Raw genomic sequence first — 27,481 nt, 5'->3', positions numbered from 1 at the left:
AGAGTCCTTCGGTGTGGCCCCCGCGCCAACACGCGCTTCTGCTTCCGGACGTCGGGACAAGAAAGTCCCCGGGGTCCCCGCAACTTTGGGGTTCCCGCGAGTCCAGGTCCCCGCGAGTTCCGGGCCCGAGCCGTCTCAGTCCGCGCCGTCTGGGGGCCGGCGTCCAGCTGCTCCAGCTGTGCCGGGAGCGCACGGGCCGGACGGGCGCGCGGTCCCGGAGCGGAGGGGGCTGTCTGCGCGAACATGAGGAAGCCCGACGGGAAGATCGTGCTTCTGGGGGACATGAACGTGGGAAAGACGTCGCTGCTGCAGAGGTACATGGAGCGGCGCTTCGCGGACACGGTCAGCACGGTGGGCGGCGCCTTCTACCTGAAGCAGTGGCGCTCCTACCACATCTCCATTTGGGACACCGCAGGTGAGGGCGCCTCCCCGGCCCCCAGCGTCCCGGAGCCCCGCGGGGACCGGGCGAGGGCTCCGGCCTTGGGTAGCGTCCCCAGGGCCCGGGTCCTCCAAGGCAGGGCCCCCAGGGCCGGTTCCCCAGGGCGGGCGTCCCCGGTTACCTACAGGGTCCCCTCCTCCCACGGCAGGTGACCGCATTTCAGGGATCAGGCACCGTGCACGTTCCCACTTGTTGTCCTCTGCTGGTTGGGAAACTCTTAGTGTTCAACCTCGCGGTGTATTTAGTGACGATGCGGTCGAGCTTAGAAAGCACCCCTGGCTCCAGGGAGGAGCCGTGTCCCTTGTGTGCCCTAGGGTGGTGTCTGGCTCCAGAGCGCCAGGGGCCTGCCCTGAGGCTGCAGGTGGTGGCCCGACTCACTTAAGTGCTATCGCAAACATTTCTCATTTGATATCTGCAGCAACCTTGGGGGGTGAGCAAGGTTAGTGTAGTAACCGCCTCCCCCCCCCCCCCCGCCCCGCCGCCCCCCCCTTTTTTTTTTTTTTACAAAAGAGGAAACTGAGGCAGGAGCTTTCTCCTGCAAGGTTCAGTCAGGAAAGTAGGAAGCAGAACTCAAGTGTCTCCTTGCTCAGTCCCAAGCATATCTGCATCTTCCCGTTTCTTTATCACCTGCTTGATCTCGGCTCTCATATGTTATGGAACTTGGAGCGGTTTTCTGCAGCAGCGTTTTTATGATAGGTAATGAATTATTTTTAGTGTGTGTAGTATTTATGATTTTCCGAAAGTACAACTTAGAAGATCTTGATTCAAGGGTTCAGTTTATAATGGCAATATAGTGTTGCAATAGAATATAGGTCCTTCCCCACAAAAAGGATAAGTAAATAAGAAACTAAATAGTATGGCATGTTTTCAGTGGACATTCTTTTTAGAAACCTGCAACTTTAAGGTCTGACTTTTTAACTGTCCGCACTTTAAATATGACATAAATACCCAAAGGTCCTGTCTAGACTTTTAAAACTGCCAGCTTGGGCACACCCGTCTGCCAAATAAACACGATTTTAACTAATTCTCTATTTCACTTCTCTTCCTTCCTCCTTTTTATTGCCGTCCTTTTTGTTATTTTGGCAGTTAATGTCTTGACTAATTTATTACAATCACACTGTAAAAATAGCATCTTCCCTGCTCTTTGCTCCAGTTCAAGGCCACAGAGTGAGGTTCTCTAAGATCCTTTACGCCTAAGCTGACTCTAGCACTAAGCCTTTGGTAGCCATGGATCGCAGGCTCTAGAAGTCAAATCAAATCAAATCAAATCAAATCAAATCAACAGGACTCATCTGCTTGTTTTCGACAAGGCTGGCCCTTTTGTTCCTTTTGATGACTGGGTGGCCTCTCTGCTGTCCTTGGTTTACAAGAGGACAATGCAGAGATGGCATTGGGGACCCAAACCGAGAGCCCTGCGGTGGCCACGGTGAGAACCTGCCCTTCACCACCAGGTCCTGGTGTTTCTGAAACAGGAGCTGACCCGAGGTGTCGGATCCCGCACCACTGGCCGCTGTGGTGAGGCGTGGCAGTGTCATTGTGGCTGGTCACTTTCTTCTTTACTGATAAGGACACGATGCAGCCAGAGTCTCGATCACCGGAGGGTTTGTAGTACAGCTAATGAGATGTCCGAGCACTTTGCTCGGCTCCTTGGGGAGTGACTCATTTCCTGTCTTGCCTAAGGTGCCGCCTCCTTGTTCCTGGAATCCCCAGCGTGAGCTCAGTCAGGTCCCTGGGCTGTGGGGGCGGCCAGGCCCCTTCTCCCCATTGTCAGCCTCCTGTGTACACATGCTTAGGCTCAGAGTCAGCAGTCACACAAGCTACTTCTGTGCCGGGCTCCCAGTGACTGGGGTTGTGGGCCACTGGAGGGCAAGGAGGGCTCTGAATATAGATACCTTTTCCGTCATCCTCTTGGGAATTCAGAAGTTTAACTTTTAAGGGATCCTCCTTTTGTCTTGCTCTTATATTTTCTTTCTACTCCACATTGTTTTTTTTAAGTTGTGTTCATTTAAATTTTCAAAACCGAGGCAGAAAGATGAGAAGAGCTAGAGCAGTGGTTCTCAACCTTCTGGCCCTTTAAATATAGTTCCTCATGTTGTGACCCAACCATAAAATTATTTTCGTTGCTACTTCATAACTGTAATGTTGCTACTGTTATGAATCGTAATGGAAATATCTGATATGCAGGATGGTCTTAGGCGACCCCTGTGAAAGGGTCGTTTGACCGCCAAAGGGCTCGCGACCCACAGGTTGAGAACCGCTGAGCTAGAGCAACCAGTGGTTCGCAGACCACTACTGGTGGTCAGTGAAGTCCGAAAGGTTGGCGACTGCTGAGCTAGAGGATGGATTGTTTTTTAATGCTGCTCTTGGTTGCATGGGGTGGGTGGGGTGGGAGTGTGCGGGTGTGGAGGGTATTAGCTTTTTTAATAGTAAAAGTGATAGTAAGGAGTGAGAGTTTCTGTTTTACTCTTGGCATGGATCTCATATGTGGAATCTAATGAACAACATAAACTAATGAACAAAAATAGACCCAGAGACATGGAGACATTGATCAGACTGTCAAACCTCAGAGGGAATGCAGGGGAAGGTGGAGAGATCAATGAACTCATGTGCGTATGTGCATAACCCATGGACACGGACAGTAGGATGGTGAGGGCTTGTGCGGGTAGGGGTGTTGGAGAGGGCAATGGGGGAGAAGGGGCCATATGTAATACTTTCAACAATAAAGATTTATTTAAAAAACAACAGCAATGTACCTGGCTGCCTGAAGCCTGCAGGGCAGGGGAAGCTAGAAGGGGGAGATTTGGCCAGGTGTGGGGACTCTCTTTCCATTGTGCCTTTGTGGCTCCGCCCTTACTTACTTGGGCAGCTGGACGTGGTCACCCAGATATGGTTTGCTAAGTCCCACAAGCAAAGGGAGGTTGGCCGGAGATGAGACAGAGCCCCAGCAGAATGTACTCCTACCGGGGCAGCCTAAAAAGATGTTGCCCTCTGTTCAGCAAATGTAAACTAAGCCCCTACTGTGTACCTGGGCACTGTTTCAGGCTCCGCTCCACAGCAGCGATTTTCAGCCCTTTTTCATCTCATGGCACACATAAACTAATTACTAAAATTCTGTGGCACACCTAAAAATACACCTTTTGCCCATCTGTAAAAAAAAAGGTATAATTTTGATTCATTCACCCGGATGGCTATTGTTGTGTTGGCTGTTGTCATTTTTTTTTAAATTGGAAAAGGGGTCAGTGCCCCTGACTAGATAGTCAGGTATTGCATATTTTGAAAATTCTTGCAGCACACCAGTTGGAAATCTCTGTTCTACAGCAATGACAAGCTGGCCAGGGCCTCAGTTCCATGGGCTTTAAGCTCCAGAGGAGAGGCCAGCAGAGGAAATAAAGTGGCATCACTTCACACCTGATCGTTGTTTTGAAGAAAACACAGCGGGGCTGTGAGAAAGTGACCGTGTGCCTTCAGAGATCCCATCACCTGCCCTGGAAGGCTTGACACCCTCCGCATTTGTCCCTCATTTCTCAAGGCTGTAGCCCCTGGAGGGTGGGGGATATGACTTAGGTCTACATCCCCAGTATCTGTCTCATGAAGACCATTTTCTGACAATTTATCTCCTTTCCTTCAGTTTCCAGCAGCATGTTCCTCATTTCCCTTCTCCATGCTTTCCCTTGTAGTCTGTTCATGCCAATCGGGCTATTCTCTAAGATGAACTCCATGCTCCCTACTTTGTTTTTTTAAATATATTTTTATTGATTTCAGAGAGTAAGGGAGAGGGAGAGAGAGAGAGAAATATCAATGATGAGAGAGAACCATTGATTGGCTGCCTCCTGCATGCCCCCTACTGGCGATGGAGCCTGCAACTCAGGCACAGGCCCTGACCAGGAATTGAACCTTGACCTCCTGGTTCATAGGTCGACGCTCAACCACTGAGCCACACCGGCCGGGCTGCTCCCTACTTCCTTGTCAGCCCTTACTAGTACAGTACACTAGGGGTTCTGTGAACACCTTCTCAAAGGAGTTATTATAGTGTTCTTGCACCTCTGCGTCGCTCACATGGCTGTGCAATCCCTCTGTGGTTAGGGGTTGTTCTGTGGATTCTAGTATAGGTTGAGCAGTGCTATGGTCTGGCTGAAAACCGGTTTATTCTGAAGCCTGAGCACTGGTCCTTATGCCGGGAGGCCCTGATCTTAAAAAACAAAACAAAACAGGTAACCTTATCCTTCTCAGTCTCGAATATTGAAGCTAAATATTCAGCCATTTGTACCCGAACCCTCCCTATCCCACTTTTAAAAGACTTGTGATTACACCAGACTCATCCTGATAACCCAGTGTAATCTTGTTTTAAGGCCAGCTGGTTAGCAATTTTAATTTATCTGCACCCCTGTTTCCTCCTTACCATGTCACATAGTATATTCATAGGCTCCAGGGGTTAGAGCGTCTTTGGGGGGTCGTTGTTCTGCTGAGCAGAGCCATTGACCACATGTGTGACTTTGTGGCTGTGTCACCTCTGTCCACCTCACTTTCCTTGCCTGTAGGTAAGGAAACAACTGTAGCACCTACCTAGAGTGTTGTCAGGAGCCAATGAGTTAATATTGACAAAGTGCTTCCAATGAGGAATGAGGAAGCTTTGTGTTAGTGTTTGCTAAATCAACAATTGTCTCTTGGCCCTGGGTGACTAGGACAATGAGGGCCACCAGCAAACATGTCACAGAGGGAGAAGAGAGGGAAAAGTAATTCTGTGATACGTAGAGAGATCAAAGAGAGGGAAAATTCAGAGTAGTTGGTTTAAGATCTTCCTCTTGACCAACTTTAGTGCAACCCAGGAGAGGAGCTGGCGTTCCGGGTTGTGCAATCATGGTGCCTGGAAAAGGATGAATATAATTGCCCATGCCTGTGAAGTTAGCTAGGAGGGGCCCACATCTGCCAAGGACGGAGTGGCGCACGTGTGAACATGCTGGAGGAGACAGACCCTGCATGTGAGGACCGCAAGCCCATCATCATTCTTCCAGTCTGCACGGGAGCCACAAGCCCAGCCCCTTAGGCAGCTGTTCTAGATCGAGGGGATGGCGGAGATGCCATTGCCAAAGTGATGCTGCTTGAGGTTGGAAAGGTGGCAGTGTTGTGAATGAGCCTAGAGACCAGTCTCTCTGACAGGGACCCCAGAGTTACTGACCATTGGTCCTTTGGAATGGCCTGTGAGGACTGCATATTTTAAAAAGCTTTGAGAGATTGGTACAGAAGTGGGTAGATAGCATAAAGCAAATGTGGAGCTGGGGTGGAGGACTTATCTCTTATTAGATTAGAGCAGCTGCTGAGTGACTTATGAGGCCGTGATATGGCACTTCTCAGCCTGACAATCAGTGTTTGTGTGACAGGAGAGCATCTGATGGGTTACATTCCCTTTCTCAGGTCAGAGGAATGACCTGGCCCCTCGCCAGTCATTGTAAATAAAGTTTTATTGACACACAGCTGTGCCCAGCATTTACAGACTGTCTGTGGCTGCTTTCCCGTTGCAGTAGTGGAGCTGCATTGTTTTAACAAGAGACTATGTAGCACAGAAAGACAAAACTATCTGCCCTTTGCAGAAGCAGTTTGCTGACCCCTGGTCAAAGCGGAAAGCACTTCTCTAAAAGTCTTCTGTAGTTACAGAAGCTCTCCAGTGTTTAGCATTCAATGATTGAGTAACTCATGATTCAGTTAAACGCAAGTAACATTCAAGTTTCCCCGGTGTATGTCTGATCTGAGCTAGATTAGGGTGAGGGTGAGGACCTGAATTTAAGACTAGCATGAGCTTCTGACAAAAATTCTTGGAAATAAATCTTAGTTGAGGTTTGGGATCTGGAAGCTAAACATGCAAAGCCTGTGTTGTAGGAGGGTCCATAACTGTGTAGGGGAGTCCATGTCTTTGTAGGTGGGTCATGCCTTTGTAGGTGGGTCCATGTCTTTGAAGGTGGGCCCACATCTTTACTGAAGATTTTGAATGGGTGTCTTTGAGTGCAAGTCCTTCTTTGCAGAATTCTTCTGTTGTTGTTTTTTTTAATTTTAATTTTTATCAAAAGCAGTGGACTGAATATGAATGTGGATATTAAGATAGGTGGAAGGAAATCGACTGCTGGGTTCAGCAAGGCAGACAAAGTGCCATTATACTGAGAGATTGCTGAGGACAAAGGCCGCCTGTGAGCCACTGCACGTGCTGGGAGGTCCCCAAGCGTCCTCCTGGAGGGGGCGCCAGGAATTCTGTGGGTGGGAAGAGGTATTAAGGCTCACTAGTGAGGTGTTGATTCAGGAGAATTTAACTAATAGGGTCAGTCATCTTCATTAACTAATAATGCCCGAATCACATTTAATGTCTCTGGAAGATAATGGCATGCTTTGTTATCTTGAAGTTTGCAGGGGAAATAGAAACTCTCTGATTCCAAATTGAACTTTCCCCCCACTTGCTTCATTGAGACCTCAGATAACTTCCCTTTATGCGAAAAAAGACATTTTACACTCTCTCTCTCTCTCTTTCTCTCTCTCTCTCTCTCTCTCTCTCTCTCTCTCTCTCTCTCTCTCTCTCTCTCTCTCTCTCACACACACACACACACACACACATGTTTAAACAACTGCTTATTCTTAGAATACTGGCTTAATCATTGTGATGACAGGCTTTCATGGTCCCGCCCTCCTGTGCCATCGGCCTACGCAGGTTCCGGTGTTCTTTTTACCCCGACTGACCCAGACTCCTGTCTCCTCTGTACGCTGCTGAGGGGTGTTTCTGTTGGGCCTCTGGATCCGGGAATGTCCCCCCTCAAAGCCCCTCCCAGCCTGGATTATCCTTCCTCCTCCTCTCCTGTAGCCCAGACAGGTGCCTTAGAACTTAGCCAAGGGCACTAGAGGCATTCCTCCTTTTATTCATTTCACTTTATTGTGCTTCGCAGACATTGTATTTTCATCACCATTGAGGCAAGACCCTGTACCAGCAAAAAGATTACAACTCACTGAAGGCTCAGATGATGGTTAGCATTTTTTAGCAGTAAAGTATAGTTTAATTAGCTATGTCCATTGGGGTTTTGTGTTTTTTTCTTTTTTTAAAAGAGAGGTTTGTTTCTTTGTTTTTTTCCCTTTAATATTTTTATTGATTTCAGAGAGGAAGGGAGAGGGAGAGAGAGATTGAAACATCAATGATGAGAGAGAATCATTGATTGGCTGCCTCCTGCATGCCCCTACTGGGGATCAAGCCTGCAACCCGGACATGTGCCCTTGACTGGAATTGAACCACAGGCCGCCGCTCTATCCACTGAGCCAAACCGGCTAGGGCCCATTGTGGTTTTCTTTAGGCATAATGTTATTGTTCACTGAATAGACTGCAGTATAGTGTACACATAATTTTTATTTGTCGGAAAACAAAAATAATGTGCATGACTCACTTTACTGCAACATTCACTTTATTTCGATAGTTTGATATCAAATCTGCAGTATCTCTGAGGTATGCCTGCATTTGTAATTCATCACATATGCCTGTCTTCCTTCTCATCTCACTTCACTGATCTCTCCCTCCTGGGAATATCCCCTCTCCTGGCAATGCCCAACCTGAGTTTTATCGCATCTTTCAGTGTCATGGCTTGCGAAGCAGTCCTTGGTCCTTGTAGCGGAGGAAGAATTCCCCCTTCCTCCAGGCTGTGCTACAGCGTGACCTGGTGTTCTTTACTGTGTTCTCCTGTTATCTGTTTTTGTTACCTGTTTGTTTTATCCCTGATTTACAAACTCCTGGAGAGAAGATTGGGTTTTATTCATTTTTATGCTCTCTGTAGAATCTATCATTGTACTCTTCAGTATCTTTTTTAAAGCTAAGCTTTTGCTGAGTGAAATTGTTGAAAGCAACGGGAAAAATTGTGTGTGTGTGCTGAAATGCCTGGTTTTATTTTCTGAATGTCTTGACTCTGACTGATAAAATCAGCGTAATAACACAGCTAAAATGAGGCCGTTGTGTACCTGGTAAGGCAGCACTGGTCTGTGGTGTTAGTTATACGTGTCTTTAACCAACTCTTGAGGGACTCACCTCTTTTTACTTTGATATCATTGAAAACCTATGTAGACACGAAGAGTAACACATCAGGACATCTGCTTCTGGGAAGATGGACCAGATGTGCTTTCCCCTACTCTCCCCACTAATTGCAGCCAAAACGTTTGGAAAGTTACATACAAAACAAACATAAGAAGATTCTGAACAGTGGAGAGAAGAAGGCAGACTGGCCAGGGGCCTTGAGATCCAAGGAATGGCACAGTGAGGTGAGCTCCCCGGGTCTTCTTTCTGCTTCATTTACCCCAGACATGCAGGTGGCGTCAGAGGAGGCTGAGTTAGGGACTCGAGCTCTCATCTGCACCAGGTGGTAATGAGTCCTCCCACTTTGTGGTGCTGGTGGAGGCCATGTGGGGAGCTTGGATTTGTGCCCCCACCTATCAGGAAAGTGTCCAGGCCTGCCCCAGCCCCCTGAGCCCCTCTGAGGTTGTACCAGAGGGAGCCAGCTAAAATGTAAGATCCAGAGTCTCATAGCACAGTATGAAAATGTCCAGGTTTCCATCAAAACTCATTTAGTATGCGAAAACCAGGAAGATCTCAATCTGGATTTTAAAAAAGGCACTCAGGCCCTGGCCAGTGTGGCTCAGTTGGTGAGGCATCATCCCATACACTGAAAGGTTGCTGATTCGATTCCCAGTCAGGGCACGTGCCCGGGTTGCAGGCTCGAACCCCTGTAGAGGGCATGCAGAAGGCAGCCAATCCGTGTCTTGCTCTCATATCAATGTTTCTCTCTCTCTCCTTCTTCCTTCCTCTCTCTGTAAAAATCAATAAAACTGTGGTCGGTATTGTTTGTAGCAAAGACGAGACTGTTCTGACCATCGTAAAAGCCATTATTCGGCTTTGGAGTTATCGAAGATGCTTAATTTCCCAACGCAGCAGTAGTCATTGAAGTTGGCATATCCATTGTAGGTCACCATGTTACAGGGCAGGAATGGAAACTGTAGAGTCTGGCATAACCCTTAAAACTAGAACAGGATTTAAAGGACAGTTTTCTCGGCCTCTTCCTCTTTCAGATGAAGGGACAGACATAAGACGTTATTTGTCCCCCATCCAGTGGCTAGTTGATGGCTAGTTGGTGGCAGAACAGGGGCCTGAGCCAGGTCTGTGACTCGGCCACCCTTCCCTGCTGCCTTTCTCACTGTTGCTGTCATGTAGACTTATTTAATTTAGGGGCATCTGTGCTTTGAGATTCTCCCTTACTGCAGTCTGCTAAGAAACCAGGGCAGTGTTCCTGTGGAAAACTTGCTTGGGAAGTGTTTTCTGAAAGGTTTCCAGGTTGCTAATGGACAGCCCTTCCTGGAGGCTCCTGCTTGTATTAGTAGCAGGGATTTCTACTGGCTTCCTGGGAACCAAATATCATACTTTTGGGCCTAGCCTTTTTTTTTTTTTTTTTTTTTTTTTTTTTTTTTTTTTTTTTTTTTGAGAGAGAGAGAGAGAGAGAGAGAGAGAGAGAGAGAGAGAGAGATATCAGTTGCCTCCCATACGCTCCCCTACCGGGGATTGAACCCAAAACCTAAGTATATGTCCTGACCGGGAATTGAACCAGCAACCTTTCTGGTGTACAGGATAATGCTCCAACCAACTGAGCCACCTGGCCAGGACTAGCCTCACTTATTTCTTACAACTACTTTGTGTGGTGGGCACTTTTATCACCTCCCTTTTGCAGAACGTGAAGCTAAGGCCCAGAGAGGTCACGCCGTTAGCTCAGGTGGCCCTGGGTGCTCAGGAGCCTGGCTTTGAGGTCTGCTGTTTGTCTTATGTTAGTCTCTGTTATGGCCTTTCTCTCTCTCCTCAAACAAACAAAATGTATATACTACTGGGAAACATGGAAAGCATGGGAAAATTGCTATCAGTTTGCTTTTTTTAAATTTCTTTGTTTTCTGAAAACTAGAGGTGCACTTTAGCTAAATGCTGAATGTTACAATTTTAGTAAAAATTCTAAGCCATGAAAAATTTCCAAATCAGGCATTTTCTGGAAGGACTCGTGACTTAAGTGGAATTAAATAAGTAATGCAATATAGCTGTTCAAGGCTGTTCTGTGTAATGCTAGTGCTAATTCACCAAGTAGTGCCAAAAGGTTAGAATTATGGCATTACCTACTCTATTATTCTTCCTTGAATTATTTAAAATAACACATTTGTTGCATCAGAAGAACGCATTGTGCCATGTTCTAACTGAAGTTGCCTTAGCTAGTGCTCTCATGTTTATTTTTGTATTCTGCTAGACTATTTCCCTATTTATTTTTAAAAAGTTTTTATTATTAATAGCCTCCATAGGCGTCTAGAGTTATCTTGTGGTAGATAAACATTTACACCTCATTTAAGAAGTTGTTTTGTTCTGGTTGTACCTGAAATGCTTACCTTTACCTGAAAGCAAGTGTTCAGATATGAAGAATAAACCTAATGGCATGTTTGCAATGCTGTTTGTATAGGCTGACTAGCTATCATGAAGCCTGTGGCCTTACAAAGTCCTTCAGGAATCCCCCACAAAATCCTCTCCACAGCCTCCCCAAGATGAGGCTCTACCACAGATCCTGGCCCATTAGTAGCTGCTGCCTACATAGCACTTACTGTGTGCCAGGACAGTGTAACTCTCCATTGCAGCTCATTAATCCTGTCTAGGACTCAAGCAGGTAGCCAGGTAGATCCCCTGTAAGTTCACATGAAGCCCGAAGGGGCTGAGCTGGCAAGCTGCCCTGGTGTTTTTGCACTCAGTCACCAGGCCCCGCTGTGTCCTTCACAGAAGTGACATCTACTCTAATGTGAGAGTCAACCAGGACAGCGTGCTCAGATACGCAATCTATGTGTGTGTGTGTACAGGATGTGACGGTACATTCTGTTTAGTGCACAGTGTGCCTGTGAACTGAAAAAAATGTTGCTGTGCCCAAAAGTGGTAAGTTAAAAATAGTTCCAACTTTGGAGCTGTCTCATAACTAACAAGATTAATGTATTAAAATGTCTGTTCAACCAGCGCTTTACCGTGTCGAATTATATGCACTTTATACTCGTTTTCATGTCTGAGATGTGCATTCTCATTTATACAGAGCCAACTAACTAATCCAGTATATTATGTGACTTGAGAGGGGAAGGGAGAGGGATAGAGAGAGAGAAACATCAGTGATGAGAGAGAACTATCAATTGGCTGCCTCCTGCATGCCCCCTGCCAGGGATCAAGCCCGAAACCCAGGCATGTGCTCTACACCGGGAATTGAACCATGACCTCCTGGTTCCTGGGCTGATGCTCAACCACTGAGCCACGCCAGCTGGACTAAATAACATCTTTAATGTGTATTTATTTTCATATCTGTTTAAAGTGCTTGACCCAATTTTGTTCTTGCTCTGATAGAAGTTAGAGGCCCTGCAGCGCCATTAAACCCGTATTGTTTGGCAGTTCCGTATCCAGGCTACTCATACTACTGATAGTGATGTGAGCTGCTTAGTCTGAAGCGGGGGGTATCCTTGAGCAGCTGCATGAGTATACTGGGCCTCTTTAAAGATCTGTAAAATGTGCACACAAACGGTGGGGAGAATAAAAGTGTGTGTGTGTGTGTGTGTGTGTGTGTGTGTGTATGCATGCTTGTGAGTATACATGTGTGTTTATATGTGTGCACTTGTAGCTTGCCATTCTGCCCAGCAGAATGCAGTGAAATCTCACTCAGCGTCGGCCCTGATGGCAGTTCCGAGGAGGATCTGTAGCCGACTTGGTTACAGGAAGCGGATTTAGTTGACTCCATAAAAGTGGTGAGGACACAGAGGCCCAGGGAGGCTCAGGGACACCCGCATCAATAACCCAGACCGGAGGAAGCAGTTTCTCCTTTTTGACTGGCAGCCTGTCCTAAGAAATGAAGTCAGCATGAGTGGAGGATGTTTTAAGTATTTTCTAAGTTCACGTCATAACCGGCACTCTTCTGTGAGGATCTGGCATTGTGCGTAGGTAAGAATGGTGTGTGACCCTCATATCCCGGCGCTTTGCGAAGTAGCAGCGTGTGCAGTTGTGTTGTGCCTGGGCTTTTTATAAACATTTTCCGTGCTGTTTGAGGACTTTGTTCTTACTCTTCAAAGCTGGCTGATGTTGTTTCCTTCACTGCACATCTTTCTTTAGTCGTGGCCAAAGCAACATTCCAAACCTAATTAATTTCCAATCTGATTAACTCCGGTTAGTTACTGCGTGGCCACAGATCCCAGCAGCTCAAGAGTGGAGGTTTCCAAAGCCTGGCAAGGCCTTTCAGCTTCCCTTGGCTGAGCAACCTGCAGCTACTTCATGGCTGTTACCAGACACAAAATATCAGGAAGAAGGCAGCAGAGGGGTGAAGTGCAAAAAGGGCAAACTCAGGTGTGAGGTGCAGAGTCAGGTGTCTTAACACTGTATCTCATCTCGAATTGATGAGAGCTGCCCCGGACTGCTCCAGGCTTGACAGCATTTGGTCCAAAAGTGAAGTCTGTGGGCAGCAGCAACAGAACCCAAGCCCCACCCAGACCTCTGCATCAGAATCTGCATTTCAACCAGATCACCAGGCGATTCATGCCGGGTTAGGTAGATGAGCGGCAGCTTTGGGCTTGCTGCCACCTCGGGTAGAGGAGCAGGGTAGAAATCAGGCCTGAGCTGTCTGCTGTTCTTAGTAGGTACTATTTTTACATGCAATTCTCTCTCACACATACGGAATTTTTAAAATTGTGGTGAAATACACATAAAGTAAAATTTACTATTTCAATCATTTTTAAGTGTACAAGTTGGTGGCGTTAAGTATATGCACATGTTGTGCAAACATTACCTGATCATCTCCAAAATTTTTCTTCTTCCCAACTGAAGCTCAGTACCCATTACCCACTAACCCGCACTCCCCCTTCCTCCAGCCCCTTGTAAGTGCCATTCTGTTTTCTGTCTCTATGAATTCTGTCTATTCATAATTATTTAAAATTTCTGTTTTCATATACAGCATGTATTTAGATAGGATCAACTAAGCTCTAACAAAATGCTTCAATATGATTGATTTAAAAGGGTTTTTGATCTGTTAAATTAATAAAATTATATCTAGTACTCCCAGTGTTGATGAGAGTCCAAACCTATAGAAAAATGTCATAAAAGTTTATTTGAGCCAAATCTGAAGACATGACCAGTAGCAAGATCTCAGTGGATTAAGAAAATGCTCTGGAGAATGACAAATGCTCTTTATGCATTTGCAATCAAAGGAGAAATGTAAGGAAGATTGCATGAAACTCGTGGTGGTCGATTAAGTAGGCGGGAGAAAAAGTGGGGAAATATCTAGTGTTGGATGAACAAAATGGTGAGACACATACTTCCTTTACTTTGGTGGGTATAGGATGGTCAACATTTGCTGTAAATAGACATGGGGTCATGGCAACACAACAGTGAGTTTTGTGGTCTTGTGATCTGGTGTCAGTGGTGGTGCCTCTGAGGGGTGTGGAAAAGAAAATTACTCCTGACATTCCAAAGGTGTATTATCCTAGAGGCATGAGGATAATGGGTAGGGTGGATTATGGTAGAGATTGACCTTTGCTAAGGAAGCTACAGGCCTGGGATTTGACTACCCATCATTACCTGCCTTAGGAATTTACGATCAGACCCTCCTGTGGGGTTACTTTCGGTCACCGAGCTTGTCAGGCCTGCTATGTGACCCACCTGAGCTCGTCAGGCCTGCTCTGTAGTCCCTTTTACATTCATACCAGGTGTCCCCTGTCATCCCTGAAGGCGTTCCTGATTTTCTAATGGCTGTCAGCGGATAATGTGCTTTTCAGGGAGTTTTATTAGGACACATTCAATCTGTTAAGCAAGAGAGGACTAGACATAGTAAACATCTGCACAATCATTTGTTGCCTTAGGATGGTTCAGAAAGGGTTTAAGATGCTGCGCTAGTGATAGAATTAACAGGAAGACATTTATTCTCTGGTGTGTGTTTCCGGGAAGACTATATTATGGAGAAGAAAAAAACTATTCTGTATAGCAAAGCTGTTAGAAATAGCTGGTGTACTTATTGAGTGGAGTACTCCAGGTAAGAGGCTATTCTAGATAACGTAATACTTCGAGAAACCCTTAATAGACTTAAAGCATTTCCTTAATATGGTATTTGCAGTTCAGTTTTGAGCTTAAAACAAGTTCCAACTTGCTTTGAAAAATCTGAAATGGTTTTAGTTTCCTGTTTTAATAAGTAGAGAATTTAGCAATTAATTGAATTTTTCATTGATAATCTCATCCTAAACATTAATTACCAGAGGACAACAGTGTATCTGTGGAAGGACAAAGAGATTGGATTAAATGTCCTGATATGTGAGGGTTTTTGTTAATCTGTTATATAACTGTACTTTCTTTGGATTTGCCTCTTTTTCTTAATTATAGAGTGTTAAAGAACATGTCTTTCAGTTATTTGGTCTTGTTATTGAGTTATTCTTAGTAAATTAATGTCTGAAAAGAGTGAAGAAATTGAAGGATTAAACTCCAGTTATCATTCTATAACCTTAGTAATAATTTCAGAAAGCCCAATCAGTGAGTCACAGGTAAGGGATTAATTTATGTGCAGTTAATTTTTTGAGTGGTTCCTGTGACATGCATATTCTTTGGTTTTAGTTTAATCTTCAGATTATCAAACAAACAATAGAAATGATACAGGCTGCTCTAGGTAAAAAATCATTGTATATGTACTTAAATGAAATGAAATGAAATCCATTTTTTCTGACACATTCTCTCCTTTAGATGTTGCTATTCTATTAGATAGAAATTATTTTGGGTGTGGATTCCCTTATTTATAAAAGGAAAAACGTCTCATTTTACCAGTTTGGGTTTGGATGCCTGCAGTTAAAGAGTTGCCTGCTGACCCGGCAGTTACGTCCCCCAATGCTGTTTTTCATTTTATTACGAGTGTGAGCTGTGGGCTTCCTAGACTAAGAGTCATCCTCCTTGATGTCATGAAGCACAGCTATGTTTTTAATTCCCTTTAATGGCCACAGACTATTGAGAGCAAAACCAAAGGAACTATAAGTGTAAGCAACTAAGTTGGATTATTGGATTTTAATTATTAGCTTATCTTTAAAATGTTATCTAATCACCTCCTTTGTGGCTGTAATTCATTAATAGATGTTGAGATTTCAAGCCTTCCTCTGGCAGAAAAAGAAAACCCAAAACATTCATTCATATTGTAGGCCAGGATGTTTTTCCTTTTAATCTCCTACTCTTTACTATCCAGCTGACGGCTGTTGGCTCAGAGTTTTGGTGAGGATTTTCCTGTGCGGCAGTGACATGTGCCCCCCCCCCCCCCCGCCCCCCAGGGCTCGCCAGGGCAGTGGGAGGAGGCTGGTCTCAGGGTGTTCTGCTAGGAGATGGGCGATTCCCACCCTGGCTGGTGAGGCCAAGATAAGGCTGTAGATGAAAAGTGCCTCATAGGCTCCAGTCTGCAAACAGCCTTACCACCAAGTGAGAACAATGAACAATTCATGCCGCCCTGTCCACACCACGCCCTGTCCACACCACCCGCCTTGCTGGGGGGAGACAGCTGTCTTGTGAGAGCAGGTTCTACCCGGAGGACACGTGCTTTTTGTCTGGTTTATCTTGCCTTTTTGGGTTTGCTTACTTGCTGATAACAGAGGCATAACAGACATCATCCCATTGTTTTTTCTTCTAGACTTTTTTGGAACCCAACCCCCTCCCCTCCCAGCCCGCCCTCAGGGTAGGACTAGAAGCTGAGGGTAGCATCGCACCTTGGAGCAGGAATCTGGACCCTGGGCTCCGGGTTCAGGTGCTGCCTCAGGCCCTTGCTGCCTGTGTGTCCCTGGCCAGCCCGTGTTCCTCTGAGCGTTTTCATCAGGCCTGGGGGGAAAATGCCACAGCAGCCTGTCCCGGTGGGTGGGAATTAAGTGATTGACGGTGTAAAGGGCTTGTGCAATGCCTGGAAGTAGCAAGAGCTGTAAAAGTTTTAGCTATTGGAATAGTTATTGCCGTTCAGTGTACTCACTTTAGGAGCTAGAATGGCCTGCATCTCAAATCAGCACCTGGTCTCGTCTGTCTGCGTGGTGAGGATGGAGCCCCTTATCCCGAGGGAACTCAGCTGGCCACTCCGTCACGGGACTCTTGTACTTTTCACAAGAGCTCTTGTGACAGCTTCCCCTCTCAGGGTCAGCCCATCTACTGCTTCTTTGACCGGATACTTCATTAGTTTCTCTTTGATATATTTTTCAGTGGTTACTACCTCTTCCTCCTGGTATTTCTCAAGAAAGACAGGAACTAGACTTGGATGATTTGTTTCTTCTCATGTAATTTAGAGGGTGAAGGTCACTGGAGAATATGTTTTTATTGAGGGGAGGGAGGGAAGAAAGGAGGAAGGGGGATAGAGAGAGAGAGAGAGAGAGAGAGAAAGAAAGAGAAAGAGAAATTGATCAGTTGCCACCTGCATACACACCTGACTGGGGGTCAAACCTGCAACCTGGGTATTTGCCCTGACCAGGAAGCCAACCCTCCACCCTTCAGTGCATGGGACGATGCTCTAACCAACTGGGCCACACCAGCCAGGGCTGAAGGTCATTTTTTATAGGCATCAGGTAGAGCTAGAACCAGTGAAGCAGGCGTAGGCATTTCTGTCCACGTGAACTTAGCGTTGTAATTTATGACTTGTTTTCGGGGAGTCAGCAGTTTTGCTGACTTTGGCTCAGGAGATGGCATATAACACTTCATCTTCATTGAAGTTCACTGTTATCTGCACCATCCTTATCATCTTCTCCAGTGTGGGTCATGGAGGTTCCTAAAGGACCTAGCTTTTTCTTCTTCCGGGTGAGGGAAGAGGAGGTGGCGAGGGGAAAGAAGCAGAAGTTTCTCCTGGCAGCTTGGCCCCTGCGCATGGACATTGTTCTTGTTCGATTCATGACTGTTGGTATCGGTGAATGAGGAGGCCATCGGCTTGCAGCCCAGTTCGTACCTTAGTGGAGTCTGAGTCTCCTGGGGCTGTCATAACCAAGTCCCCCACACTGGGGGGCTTACACAGTGCCGGGAGCCGGTCCATGCTTGCTGTTTCAAGGGACCTGGCATATATGGCATACTGTTCTTAATATGTTTGCTCACCTTCTTGGCACTATGTGTTTTAACCAAGGTCTCTGAGAAAGGTGGTTTCCCCAGGTAGGGATTTTCCCCTGAAGTTAGGGAGGGAATAAAACCCCTTAACTAAGTGCCAGGCGGGTAATTAATCACTTTAACTACGAACAATCATGCTTAAGCTACATAATCTTTACTCCCTGGAATGGAGATAAGAAACGCCCTAACCTTTGTAAGTAATAGAGATTGATAGGATTGAATCAACTGGTATAAATACAGATGTAACAAGACAGCAAGACACAGAACTTAGGAGACAGAACCTAGGCACAGAACCTACACAGAACGTTCTCTAGAGACAGAAGAACTTCGCTGGAGAGAACATGGCAAAAGATCCTGGACAGAAACTGGCCTCAGAACCTAGAGACAGAACCTAGCGAGAGAACATGGCAAAAGATCCTGGACTGAACCTGACTACAGAAATTGGCAACAGAACCTGACTAGAACCTGGTGACTGAACCTGGCTGGAGAACCTGGACAGAACCTGGCTGGAGAACCTAGCGAGGGAACATGGCTACAGAACCTGGCTGGAGATCTGAAGCAGAACCTCGCTGGAGATCCAGACCAGAACTTGGTTGGAGATCCTGGCTGGAGATCCTGGCTAGGCTGCTGATCAACTGAACGCTATCTCCATGTCATTCCTTCTTCGCCGACTCCGTCCACACCTTTGGGGACCCCTGGACCTGCTGGGGTTGGACCCCAGCTACACAGCAGAAGTTATTCTCACAGCTCTGGAGGAAGAAGTCTGAAGTCAAGGTGTCAGCAGGCCAGGCTCTTCTCTCTGAAGGCTCTTGTAGGAAATCTGTTCCAGGCTCTTCTCCGAGTGCCTGCTGGTTGCTGGTGTTCCCGGCTGGTAGAGGCGTCACTCCCGTCTCTGCCTGTGTCTTCACATGGTCATCCCTGTGTGTGTCTGCCTCTGTGTCCCTCCTCTTATTATAAGGACACCAGTTATATTGGATGAGGTTGCACTCTAACGACCTTATCCTTACTTGATTACTCCTGCAACAGCCCTATTTCCAGATAAGGTCCCATTCACAGTTGCTGGGGATGAGGGCCTGGATGTATCTTTGGAGCCACACCACTCAACCCACTACAGATGGTAGGAGACTTTAGAAATCCTCCTTTATTTTTTTCTGTTACATAATTTTAATCTACAATGAAAGACTTTTTTTCTTTTTCTTTTATTTATTTTTTACTTTTTTCCTTTTTAAATGAAATTTATTTTTTATAGGACAAAAAACAAGAATAAAAGATAGAGAAAAAAGGAGATAACTTCAAACCCAAGAAAAAGAATGGAAATGTATTCCTTGTCCCATTCCCCATCTCCCTGTACTGGGCCCACCCCACCCACTCCAGTAAAAGATGTTCCTAGACGCCTATTTCAGAAAGCATCATTCCCATGGTTGCTGTTTAGCTGCCGAGAACCCAGCAGGAGAGGACTCGTGTACTTTGGCGGAGTTCACACTTTATTTTGAAGCCAGCTAGGAGGTGCCCGGAATTATATGGCAGAACGTTTTAATTATTGGATCTTCACTTAGAAAGAGACCTGGCAGGCTAGTGAGGGCAGACAAGGGATCCTTCATGAAGAAGCAACCAGTTGGGGTCAAAGTGATACTGGCAGTTGCTGAAAAGCCCCTTCCTGGTCACTTCCCCTTGTTCCCATGGAGCGGGTGGCCAGTTTGGCTGAGAGGCGGGGGCTCGCACTTACTGGGGTCCCGGAAGTGGCCCAGCTGTGGGGGAGGGGCTGCAGGGCATTTTCTCTTTATGGAGGGAATCAGTGCCTCCGTGGAGGTCTGGAGATGGAGAAGCAAGAGGGAAGACAGGGATTCTGAGACAGTCCCACCCTCTGGAGGGTCTGGCCTGCACAGCAGCCACATTCCCAAAGGGACATTTCCCAGAGAAACACGTGAGCAGCTCCAGGTGTGTTGTCAGGAAAGGGGGGTGGGGGTGGGATTGGCTCACATGATTGTGGGAGCTGGCAAGTCTGACATCTGTAGGGCAGCAGGCTGGAGACTCAGGTGTGATCTTTATAGCTCAGGTTGTAGCCTGAGGGCAGAATTCCTTTTTCTCCAGGAAATCTTAGTCTCCTCTTAAAGTCTTCGTCCAATTGGATGAGGCCCACCCACATCACGGAGGGCAGCCTGCTTTACTTAAAGTCAGTTGATTGCAGACATTAATCCCATCTAAAAAATACCCCCATGGCAACATCTAGACCACACAATTGGGCACCATGGCCTGGTCAAGTCAACACGTAAAATTAACCATCATACACAGGTATCAGGGTGGTGGCAGACTCACCCCTGGTTTCTGGAACCTCTGTGTGAACAGTAGATTCTCAGATGAAGTGAACTTGCCCCACTGCCTCTTCCATTTTCATATTCTGGTGGAGTTTGCACCCACCCAGTGCCGGCCCCAGGCAGCCAACTCCTTTAGTCATCCTGAAGACTCATGGGTCTTTTTTCTTATTGCACAGAAAGGCTTTAAACATCTGTCCTCTGTGAACACTTCTGGAGGTAGTTGTTGCCTTGCGCCATTCTCTAACCAGGTTCACTATCATACATACAGGCAGATGGAATGTTCTAGACCTTGTCCATGAACTTTAGCATCACATTGTGCAAAATAAAACTAAAGTAATTTTTAAGGAAGTATTTGTAATATTGTGGTTGGCACCTGAGAGTATTGGGGAAAGGATCTTGTGTTATTTTTAAAAACTTTCTGAAGTCTGAAGGGAATCGTGTTGCAGCTTGCTGTGTGCTGGGGGTCCTGTTGCTGTGTGTGCCCTGATGTTTCTGTGTGATCCCAGCTCTGCTTCTATGGATCTGAGTTTTTTCCTTCCTCGTGTTGCAACATTGATGCTTTTCTGGGCTCAGGCCCAGTGGGCATTCTGCATCTGGCAGAGTATTTTCAAAGTTCCTCTTTCTTGCAGAGGTGGCAGTTGCCTTTCCTGGTAGACCTTACTTCTCAACTGGATTGAAGTAAGCATTTCGATTCTCCCATCATAAAGCTGCCCTTTTATCTCCCACTTTCACCGCGCAAGCTGGTGAGGGTCACCTCTGGCCGCACACACTAGTCACCAGGGGAGATTTAAGAATGATTCTGGTACCCACACTCTCGTCAGATCCTGATTCATGTGCTCTGGGGTCGGGGGGTCCAGGCATCAGTATTTTAAAAAGTACTCCCTGTAGAGGGCTGCCTGGGAGGCACCTAGGCATTTCCTTATAATTATTGTCAATTGAACTCAGAGCATAGGCAGAGCCACGCCCTGGGAATATGCTTCCCCAATAAGGTTGGACATGTTAATCAGGCAGGGGCGGAACTAGATATGTAAATCTAGGCCTTTAAAATAAACCTGCTGTGTGGCTCAGCCCGTTTTTTTTGCCGCCTCTCCATCAGAGAGGATGGCGCCCACCTGGCCCCAGCTTAAACTCTATTTCTGCGTCTTGGTCTTTCTTTAATTTCTTAATCCCCAGCTCCTCCACTCAGCAAATGGACTGTTTCCTTTTCCATGCGGGACATGGAGAAGAGAGAAACAGCCCCCCACAACTCCCTCCACGTTTAGAACACGCAGCCAGTGTTGTAACATGATTTCCGATGGCTGTACCACCCATCCAGTTATTTAAAACCCTTTCAACAAAAATGTTACCGTGCTCAGGGCGAAAAGCTGGCTGTCTGGAGGACGGGGACGGAAGAGGAGAGAAGGCGAGCAGATACTTTGTGTTCACTTGTCCAGCAGCTGCTGGGGGTTATTGTGGGCCGCGGACTTTCCTCTTCCCGTGCCTGTGCTGGGCTGGGCCATTTCTCAGTTCTCCTGGCACCGCGATGAAGTGCCCCCGGAATTGGGGAATAGGTCATCCTTGGAAAGTAAGCCCTGCAAGAATAAGGAAGCTGCAGGCGTGTGGCCAGCTGTGAAGTGACCAGCAGGTCCGAGGAGACAGCTTGTAAATGTGCTGGCGAGGACACACGGCACGGTGGCCCTGGGATGGCCCTGGGATGGCGGAGTTTCTCCTTAGGTTTGGACGAAATCTGACGCGCGATTGAAACAAACGTGATGAGGGCGTAACACCTGCTGGGCACAGCTCCAGGCAGTTGACCTGTATAAATTAGTTCTGGTCTCACAACCATCCTTTGGTGATGGGAAGCTGAGGCACAGAGAGTTAGTGACTTGCCCAGGGTCACACTGTGGGGATTGGCATGCAGGTCATCCACGGACTCCCTGGCTCCGGGCAGCATCATGCCTGCTTCTGTGGTCCCCTTCCTGTGCCTCCGTTTCTCCTGTACTGGTTAATGGGTGGACAACAGATGATGTGATTTAAACAGCAACTTTTACTCTCTTTTCAGGCTAGCGTATGGGGCTCCACTTCCTACTTCCTTTAGTTATTGTGGTTTCTCTTTGGGTTTTATTATTACTTACTGCTGTAGTTTTTTTTTTAAAGGCAAATCAGACATTTTTATCTGTAAAGGAAAAGTATTTTAGGCATAGGCATGAGCACAGTGGCCTTTTTGTCCTGGGTGAGCTCGGCTACAGACTTGGAAAATTCCTCCGGGATAACGGGAATGCCACTTCCCCCCCTTGATCACGCCTGTGAAATCCAGTGGTGGGTGCTGATAGCACCGTTAGCTGTTGGAAACCTCAAGATGCCTGGGTCGCTCTACCTGTGGGTGCGACCAGTGCCTGAAAGGAAATCGCGGCTCAGGGGTGAGGACGGGGCGGCGTTTCTGTCATTTCTCTGTAACTAGCGCTTGCCGTTGCCCGTGATAGAGGTGTCTTGACCGTCTTCTCCCAAGGGGGCCATGAGGGGATGGGCGAAGACTGTAGTTTCTGTCTGCTGGCCTGCAGTGGAATTTGACACGAAACTTATAATGAGATGAGCAGGCTTAGGGCTGGCCTGCTGTGGCTGTGCTAAAGGAAGGAATTTTGATTTGCGGGTGATGAATTCCAGAGGACGTGCTGCTTGTGCTTGTCAGCAGGCTGGCCCCTCCCAGCACCCAGGATGGAGGGCCTGGTGGCTGTAAACTGGCCCTTCACTTTCACCTTCTAGATCCTGCAGGGCAGGACGCCACCTCCCAACTCCTGCCAAACCGGTCCCTCCTTCTCACCTCCGCCATCAGATGGTTTGAGGAGGCACTCGGGGCTTTTTCGGAGAGGCAGGGAGCCCTGGCTCTGGGCGAAGGAGAGGACAGCTGGCAGGTGTAGGTCCATGCTGGGCCTTCTCCCAGGGCGTGGGTGTCTTTCTCAGCAGGTGCTTCTCTCCAGGGCCGGCCACAGGGGCCACCAGCCTGCCCCCTAATGAGGCAGTGCCACCTGGCCTGTGTCGGAATGATCGCGGTGGAACTTGTCCATTCGGCGGGAAACAGTTGTTTGTTGGAAAAGGACATGAAGCTTATACAAATACATGTGTATAAATATCATGCCTTTAATCCGTGTCCCAAAGACCCAGAGACGAAGGGACCTTCATTTCTTTGGTGTCAAGAATCCTTTTGTGCCTGAGTTGCATGAGCGCATGATCTTTCTCTGAATGCTCTATTTAAGTGCGTGCCCTAGAATACAAAGTTTTATCAGGAAACCAGTCTTCCTTCACTGAGGGCAGGTCTCCTCGCTGTCATGTTTAAGTAAGTAGCGACCTGCATAAACACTTGATGACGCGGTGGCAACTGTGATGCGAAATCGAAAGCCTCTGTGTTTCTACGGGTGACAAAACCACAGGTATTGTTCCTTGATATAGTTTCTGGTTTGGTGCCAGTATGTCTAAGATGAGGAAATGCTCAATCTCAGAGGATGTTGAGGACGAAGATTGCATTCTTTCCCCTGTCCAGGTCATGGACCTCTGAGTTCTGTTCCCACTGGAGTCAGCATCTGGGCTCTGTAGTGTGGGGCGCGGTTACAGTGTTTTGGCCAGGGTTAAGCCTCGGACTAATGAAAGGACAGGGTCCTCTCATTGCCACGTGCAAGTCCCAGCTGGAGGGCAGGGCCCTCCCAGCACAATTATAGCCAACAGCTGTGGTTGTAAGCTTGAACCTATGGTCCAAACACGTAGCCCCACGTGCCTTGTGGTAGAGTTCAGGTGCATATAGTTAAGTGAGGTTGGAACTCATGAGAATGCTGTAAACAATGTGATCACGCCCCTACTTTGCCTCGTGGCATCTGCTATAAAATAAAGACACGGCTTGTGGGCGCTGGCGCCTCATCAGGGAGCAATGTCCCACCAAGACCCAGCTTTCATTCTCTTATCTGTCTTTCCTTAATCCTTTCAACACCCCCCGCCCCCCGCCCCCCCCCCCCCCCCCCCACACACACACAGTTTACCTTTGGCCGCAACACTGCAGGTGGAGTCACAGAACTTCCTCAGAAACAGGTTCGGATTCCAGCCAGGGAGAGAAGCTCTAAAAGACACCCTAGAAATAGAGTTAACTCTCCAAGGGACCCTGCGAGTGTCAGCAGGCAAGCTAGCACTGTGGGTTCAGAAGGCCCTGCTAAGCTCCTCCGGGGAGCGTGGGTGCCCAGGGCGCTTGGGTCCAGTATGGGTTGTCGTCCCGCCATCCAGGGGTGTGCAATCTAGTGGCGGACGGAGGGCTGATTAACCCTGGGGCCTGGGACGGCTTTGGGAGGAGGCCTCGTTTTTAAATGTACGAATGGTCCTTCCTGGAGTCAGTGGACCGCCTCCCCACACAGGGAACAAGAGAAGGGAAATGAAGGGCCGCCTGTGAAAACAGGGACACCACACTGATGAGACTTGGCCTCCGGAGACCAAGGAAAGGGGGCCCACTGGGCTTGCCGCTTCCCCGGGATCTGCACCTGTCGCAGGTTTCTAATGTTGGTTGTTGTTTTGCATATATCACACATCTGTTTAATCGTCACAACTCTGCAAGGTGCTGTTATCCGTCCCATTTCACAGAAGACAAGGCTAAATCTCAGGTGGTTAAGCAGCCTGCCCGTGGTCCTGGACCCATGCCCGCTCTCCACCACTATTCGTCCTTGCATCTGAAAACAACCCGCTCAGTGTGGCTTCTTCTTTAAATCCTTAGTCGTAGGGCTGTCACTTAGCTGGATTCCCGACGAATCTGCATGACGGTTGTTCTGTAGTTTAGTGTAATTTTGATGTGGGTTTTCTGATTATTAGACATGGGGGGATAAAAGTATTTAAGTCTGATGAAATTTCAGATCTTTGTGGGTTTAACACATCCCTCCCCGCTCTTCCCCTCAGTCTGCAGTTCAGAGTAAAGGTTGGGAGTCGAGTGCAGGTGTAAGTGGAGCTTCTGGCTTGAATGAGGCTTCTACCATTTTGAAAATCAGACCAAATTGTTACAAAACAAACTAAGAAATCATATATAAGAGAAAAACGTGTGTGTGTGTGTGTGTGTGTGTGTGTTTTAAAGGGGTGGGAGTAAATTTGTGGCTTCACTAACTCAACACATTTATGAGCACCAGATACATAGGGGCAAGTAAAACCATATGGTCTGGCCCTCCCTACTGGTAGAGAGACAAATATTAACTGCAGAACAAGGCGTGGACCTGCGATTGTGCTGAGTGGGGGAGCCAGAGCTCAGAGGGAGTGTGAGGGGCCGGAAGTGTGTGTGTGGGGGGATGATGGGACTGGAAGGGGGTCAGGAACCCCCTGGGAAGTGACGAGTGGTCAAGTGGATTGACGAGTGGCCGCATCCAGGCAGCTGGACAGGAGCGAAGGTCTGGGGGGCAGAGCAGGACATCGGGCGCGGGCGGCTGTGCGCACCTGTGTGAAGGCAGGCTTGCCTGGTGCCGTGTAGGACAACTGCGATGCTGAGGTGTGGCACAGATGGCGTCCAGCATCAAGACCCATGGTGGGAGCATTTTATTTAAACGCGTTCTTTTAAAATGCAAAACCAGGAACAAGCCGTGCAATTTTTAATTAAAATAGGGGAAGCATTATTTCAATTTGTAGAGGTTCTGCTTCCCGGCATATGTTGACAGTTTGGCTCAAATAAACTCACAAAAATTCAAAAAAGAAAATAGGGCACGGGTATCTTCTTGGTCTCGGAAGTTAACTACAGTGCGTGATGAGGTTGTGCAGGAATCACTTGCGGTGGGGATGGGCCACAGTCCCCCAGAGGGACAGGGCCCTGCACTTAGATTCCGTGGCCTGGGCGCGTCACTGCTCTTTCTTTCTTTCTTTCTTTCTTTCTTTCTTTCTTTCTTTCTTTCTTTCCTTCCTTCCTTCCTTCCTTCCTTCCTTCCTTCCTTCCTTCCTTCCTTCCTTCCTTCCTTCCTTTCTTTCTTTTCCCTTTCTTCTCTTTTCTCTTCTTTTCTTTTCTTCTTTCTTTCTTTCTTTCTTTCTTTCTTTCTTTCTTTCTTTCTTTCTTTCTTTTCATTTTATTGACTTTTTACAGAGAGGAAGGGAGAGGGATAGAGAGTCAGAAACATCAATGAGAGAGAAACATCGATAAGCTGCCTCCTGCACACTCCCTACTGGGAATGTGCCCGCAACCAAGGTACATGCCCTTGACTGGAATCGAACCTGGGACCTTTCAGTGTGCAGGCTGACGTTCTATCCACCGAGCCAAACTGATTAGGGCTCGTCACTGCTTTCTGCACACCAGTGTCTCCACCCAGCTCAGCTCCAGCCACACCTACACTTGGGTGACAATTCCATGGTCCCCCCTGGGGGTTTCTGTGTGTCGTGGTTGGTGGGTGCGTCTGAGAGGAGAGATAACCACATCTTTCTGTTCCTTCCCCCCCGCCAGGGCGGGAGCAGTTCCACGGCCTGGGCTCCATGTATTGCCGGGGGGCGGCCGCGGTCATCCTCACCTACGACGTGAACCACCCGCAGAGCCTGGTGGAGCTGGAGGAGAGATTCCTGGGCCTGACGGAGACGGCCAGCACCGACTGCCTCTTCGCCATCGTGGGGAACAAGGTGGACCTCAGTGAGGAGGGGGCCTCGGAGGGCTGCGAGACAGAAGGGGCCAGCCCCGGGCCAGCGGGCGGCAGTGGGCCGTCCAAGGGGCCCAGGCAGGTGCGGCTGGAGGAGGCAGTGGCTCTTTATAAAAAGATCCTGAAGTACAAGATGCTGGATGAGAAGGACATGCCGGCCGCAGAGCAGATGTGTTTTGAGACCAGCGCCAAGACCGGGCACAACGTGGACCTGCTGTTTGAAACCCTGTTCGATATGGTGGTGCCCGTGATCTTGCGGCAGAGGGCGCAGGGGGCGCCGCAGACTGTGGATATCTCCCGTTATAAGCCGCCCGAACGGACCAAATCTGGGTGCTGTGCCTGACCCTCAGGGGCCCCCGGCCCTCAGTTGACACAATTATCAAGGAGCGTGGGCAAGCGAGCTGTGGTGAGGAGCATAGAAACTCAAGGAATTCCTTCGTGCCCACGGAGGAGCAGATCCGAGTGGAAATGACAGCTAGTTGTTAAGAGAAGGTCAATGTGGATTGTGGCCTCTACATCCTGTGCTGGGCGGTGGGGAGCTGCAGGATCTGGGTTCCTGGAGACGGTTGTCCCCGGCTGGTCCTCTCCTGACACCGTGGCCTTGATGGAGGGTGGCTTGGGTGGGTGTGCACCTGTCTGAGCACCTGTATGTCTTTCATGCTTGTTGTTTTCAGACGGTTCTCTTCACTGTGACTTATCTTTGGTCCTATCATTTGGAACTTGTATCTGATGCATCACAGAGATTCTCCACATGTTAATTTATACAAAGTCAGGAATCACTGTTTTTATACTGGTTGTAGCAGTGTGAACGACGCATATTATTAAAAAGAATTTTGAGAAGAACTTTGGTGTGGAGACTGCGTTGCTTTAGACTTTATTTTGTGCCCGCGGTGGACTCCTGGCTGGGGGCCCTGGGGAGATGCTGTGAGTTTAAAGTACTTTTCTCTTTAAAAGCTGCATTGAATCCTTACAAGGTCCAGCATAT

The 27,481-nt window shown here is 47.8% G+C and overlaps 1 protein-coding gene across 1 annotated transcript; it reads left to right on the top strand.

The window, feature by feature from the left end:
• On the top strand, positions 1-27,339 carry RAB20 (RAB20, member RAS oncogene family). The gene is made up of 2 exons (XM_059685109.1): positions 1-415; positions 26,310-27,339. The coding sequence occupies exons 1-2, from the start codon at positions 244-246 to the stop codon at positions 26,837-26,839; spliced, it is 702 nt and encodes a 233-aa protein (XP_059541092.1). The 5' UTR covers positions 1-243; the 3' UTR covers positions 26,840-27,339.
• Positions 27,340-27,481: the final 142 nt, after the last annotated feature.

This window comes from Myotis daubentonii, chromosome 2 (assembly GCF_963259705.1).
Source record: "Myotis daubentonii chromosome 2, mMyoDau2.1, whole genome shotgun sequence".
Taxonomy (NCBI): Eukaryota; Metazoa; Chordata; class Mammalia; order Chiroptera; family Vespertilionidae; genus Myotis; species Myotis daubentonii.
The sequence above is the reverse complement of the archived record's forward strand: the minus strand, read 5'-3'. Positions and strand labels throughout refer to the sequence as shown.

Coding starts and splice junctions, on each gene's coding strand:
- RAB20 (XM_059685109.1), top strand. CDS start 244: ATGAGGAAGCCCGACGGGAAGATCGTGCTTCTGGGGGACATGAACGTG. Junction 416..26,309: donor CTCCATTTGGGACACCGCAG/GTGAGGGCGCCT, acceptor CCCCCCCGCCAG/GGCGGGAGCAGTTCCACGGC.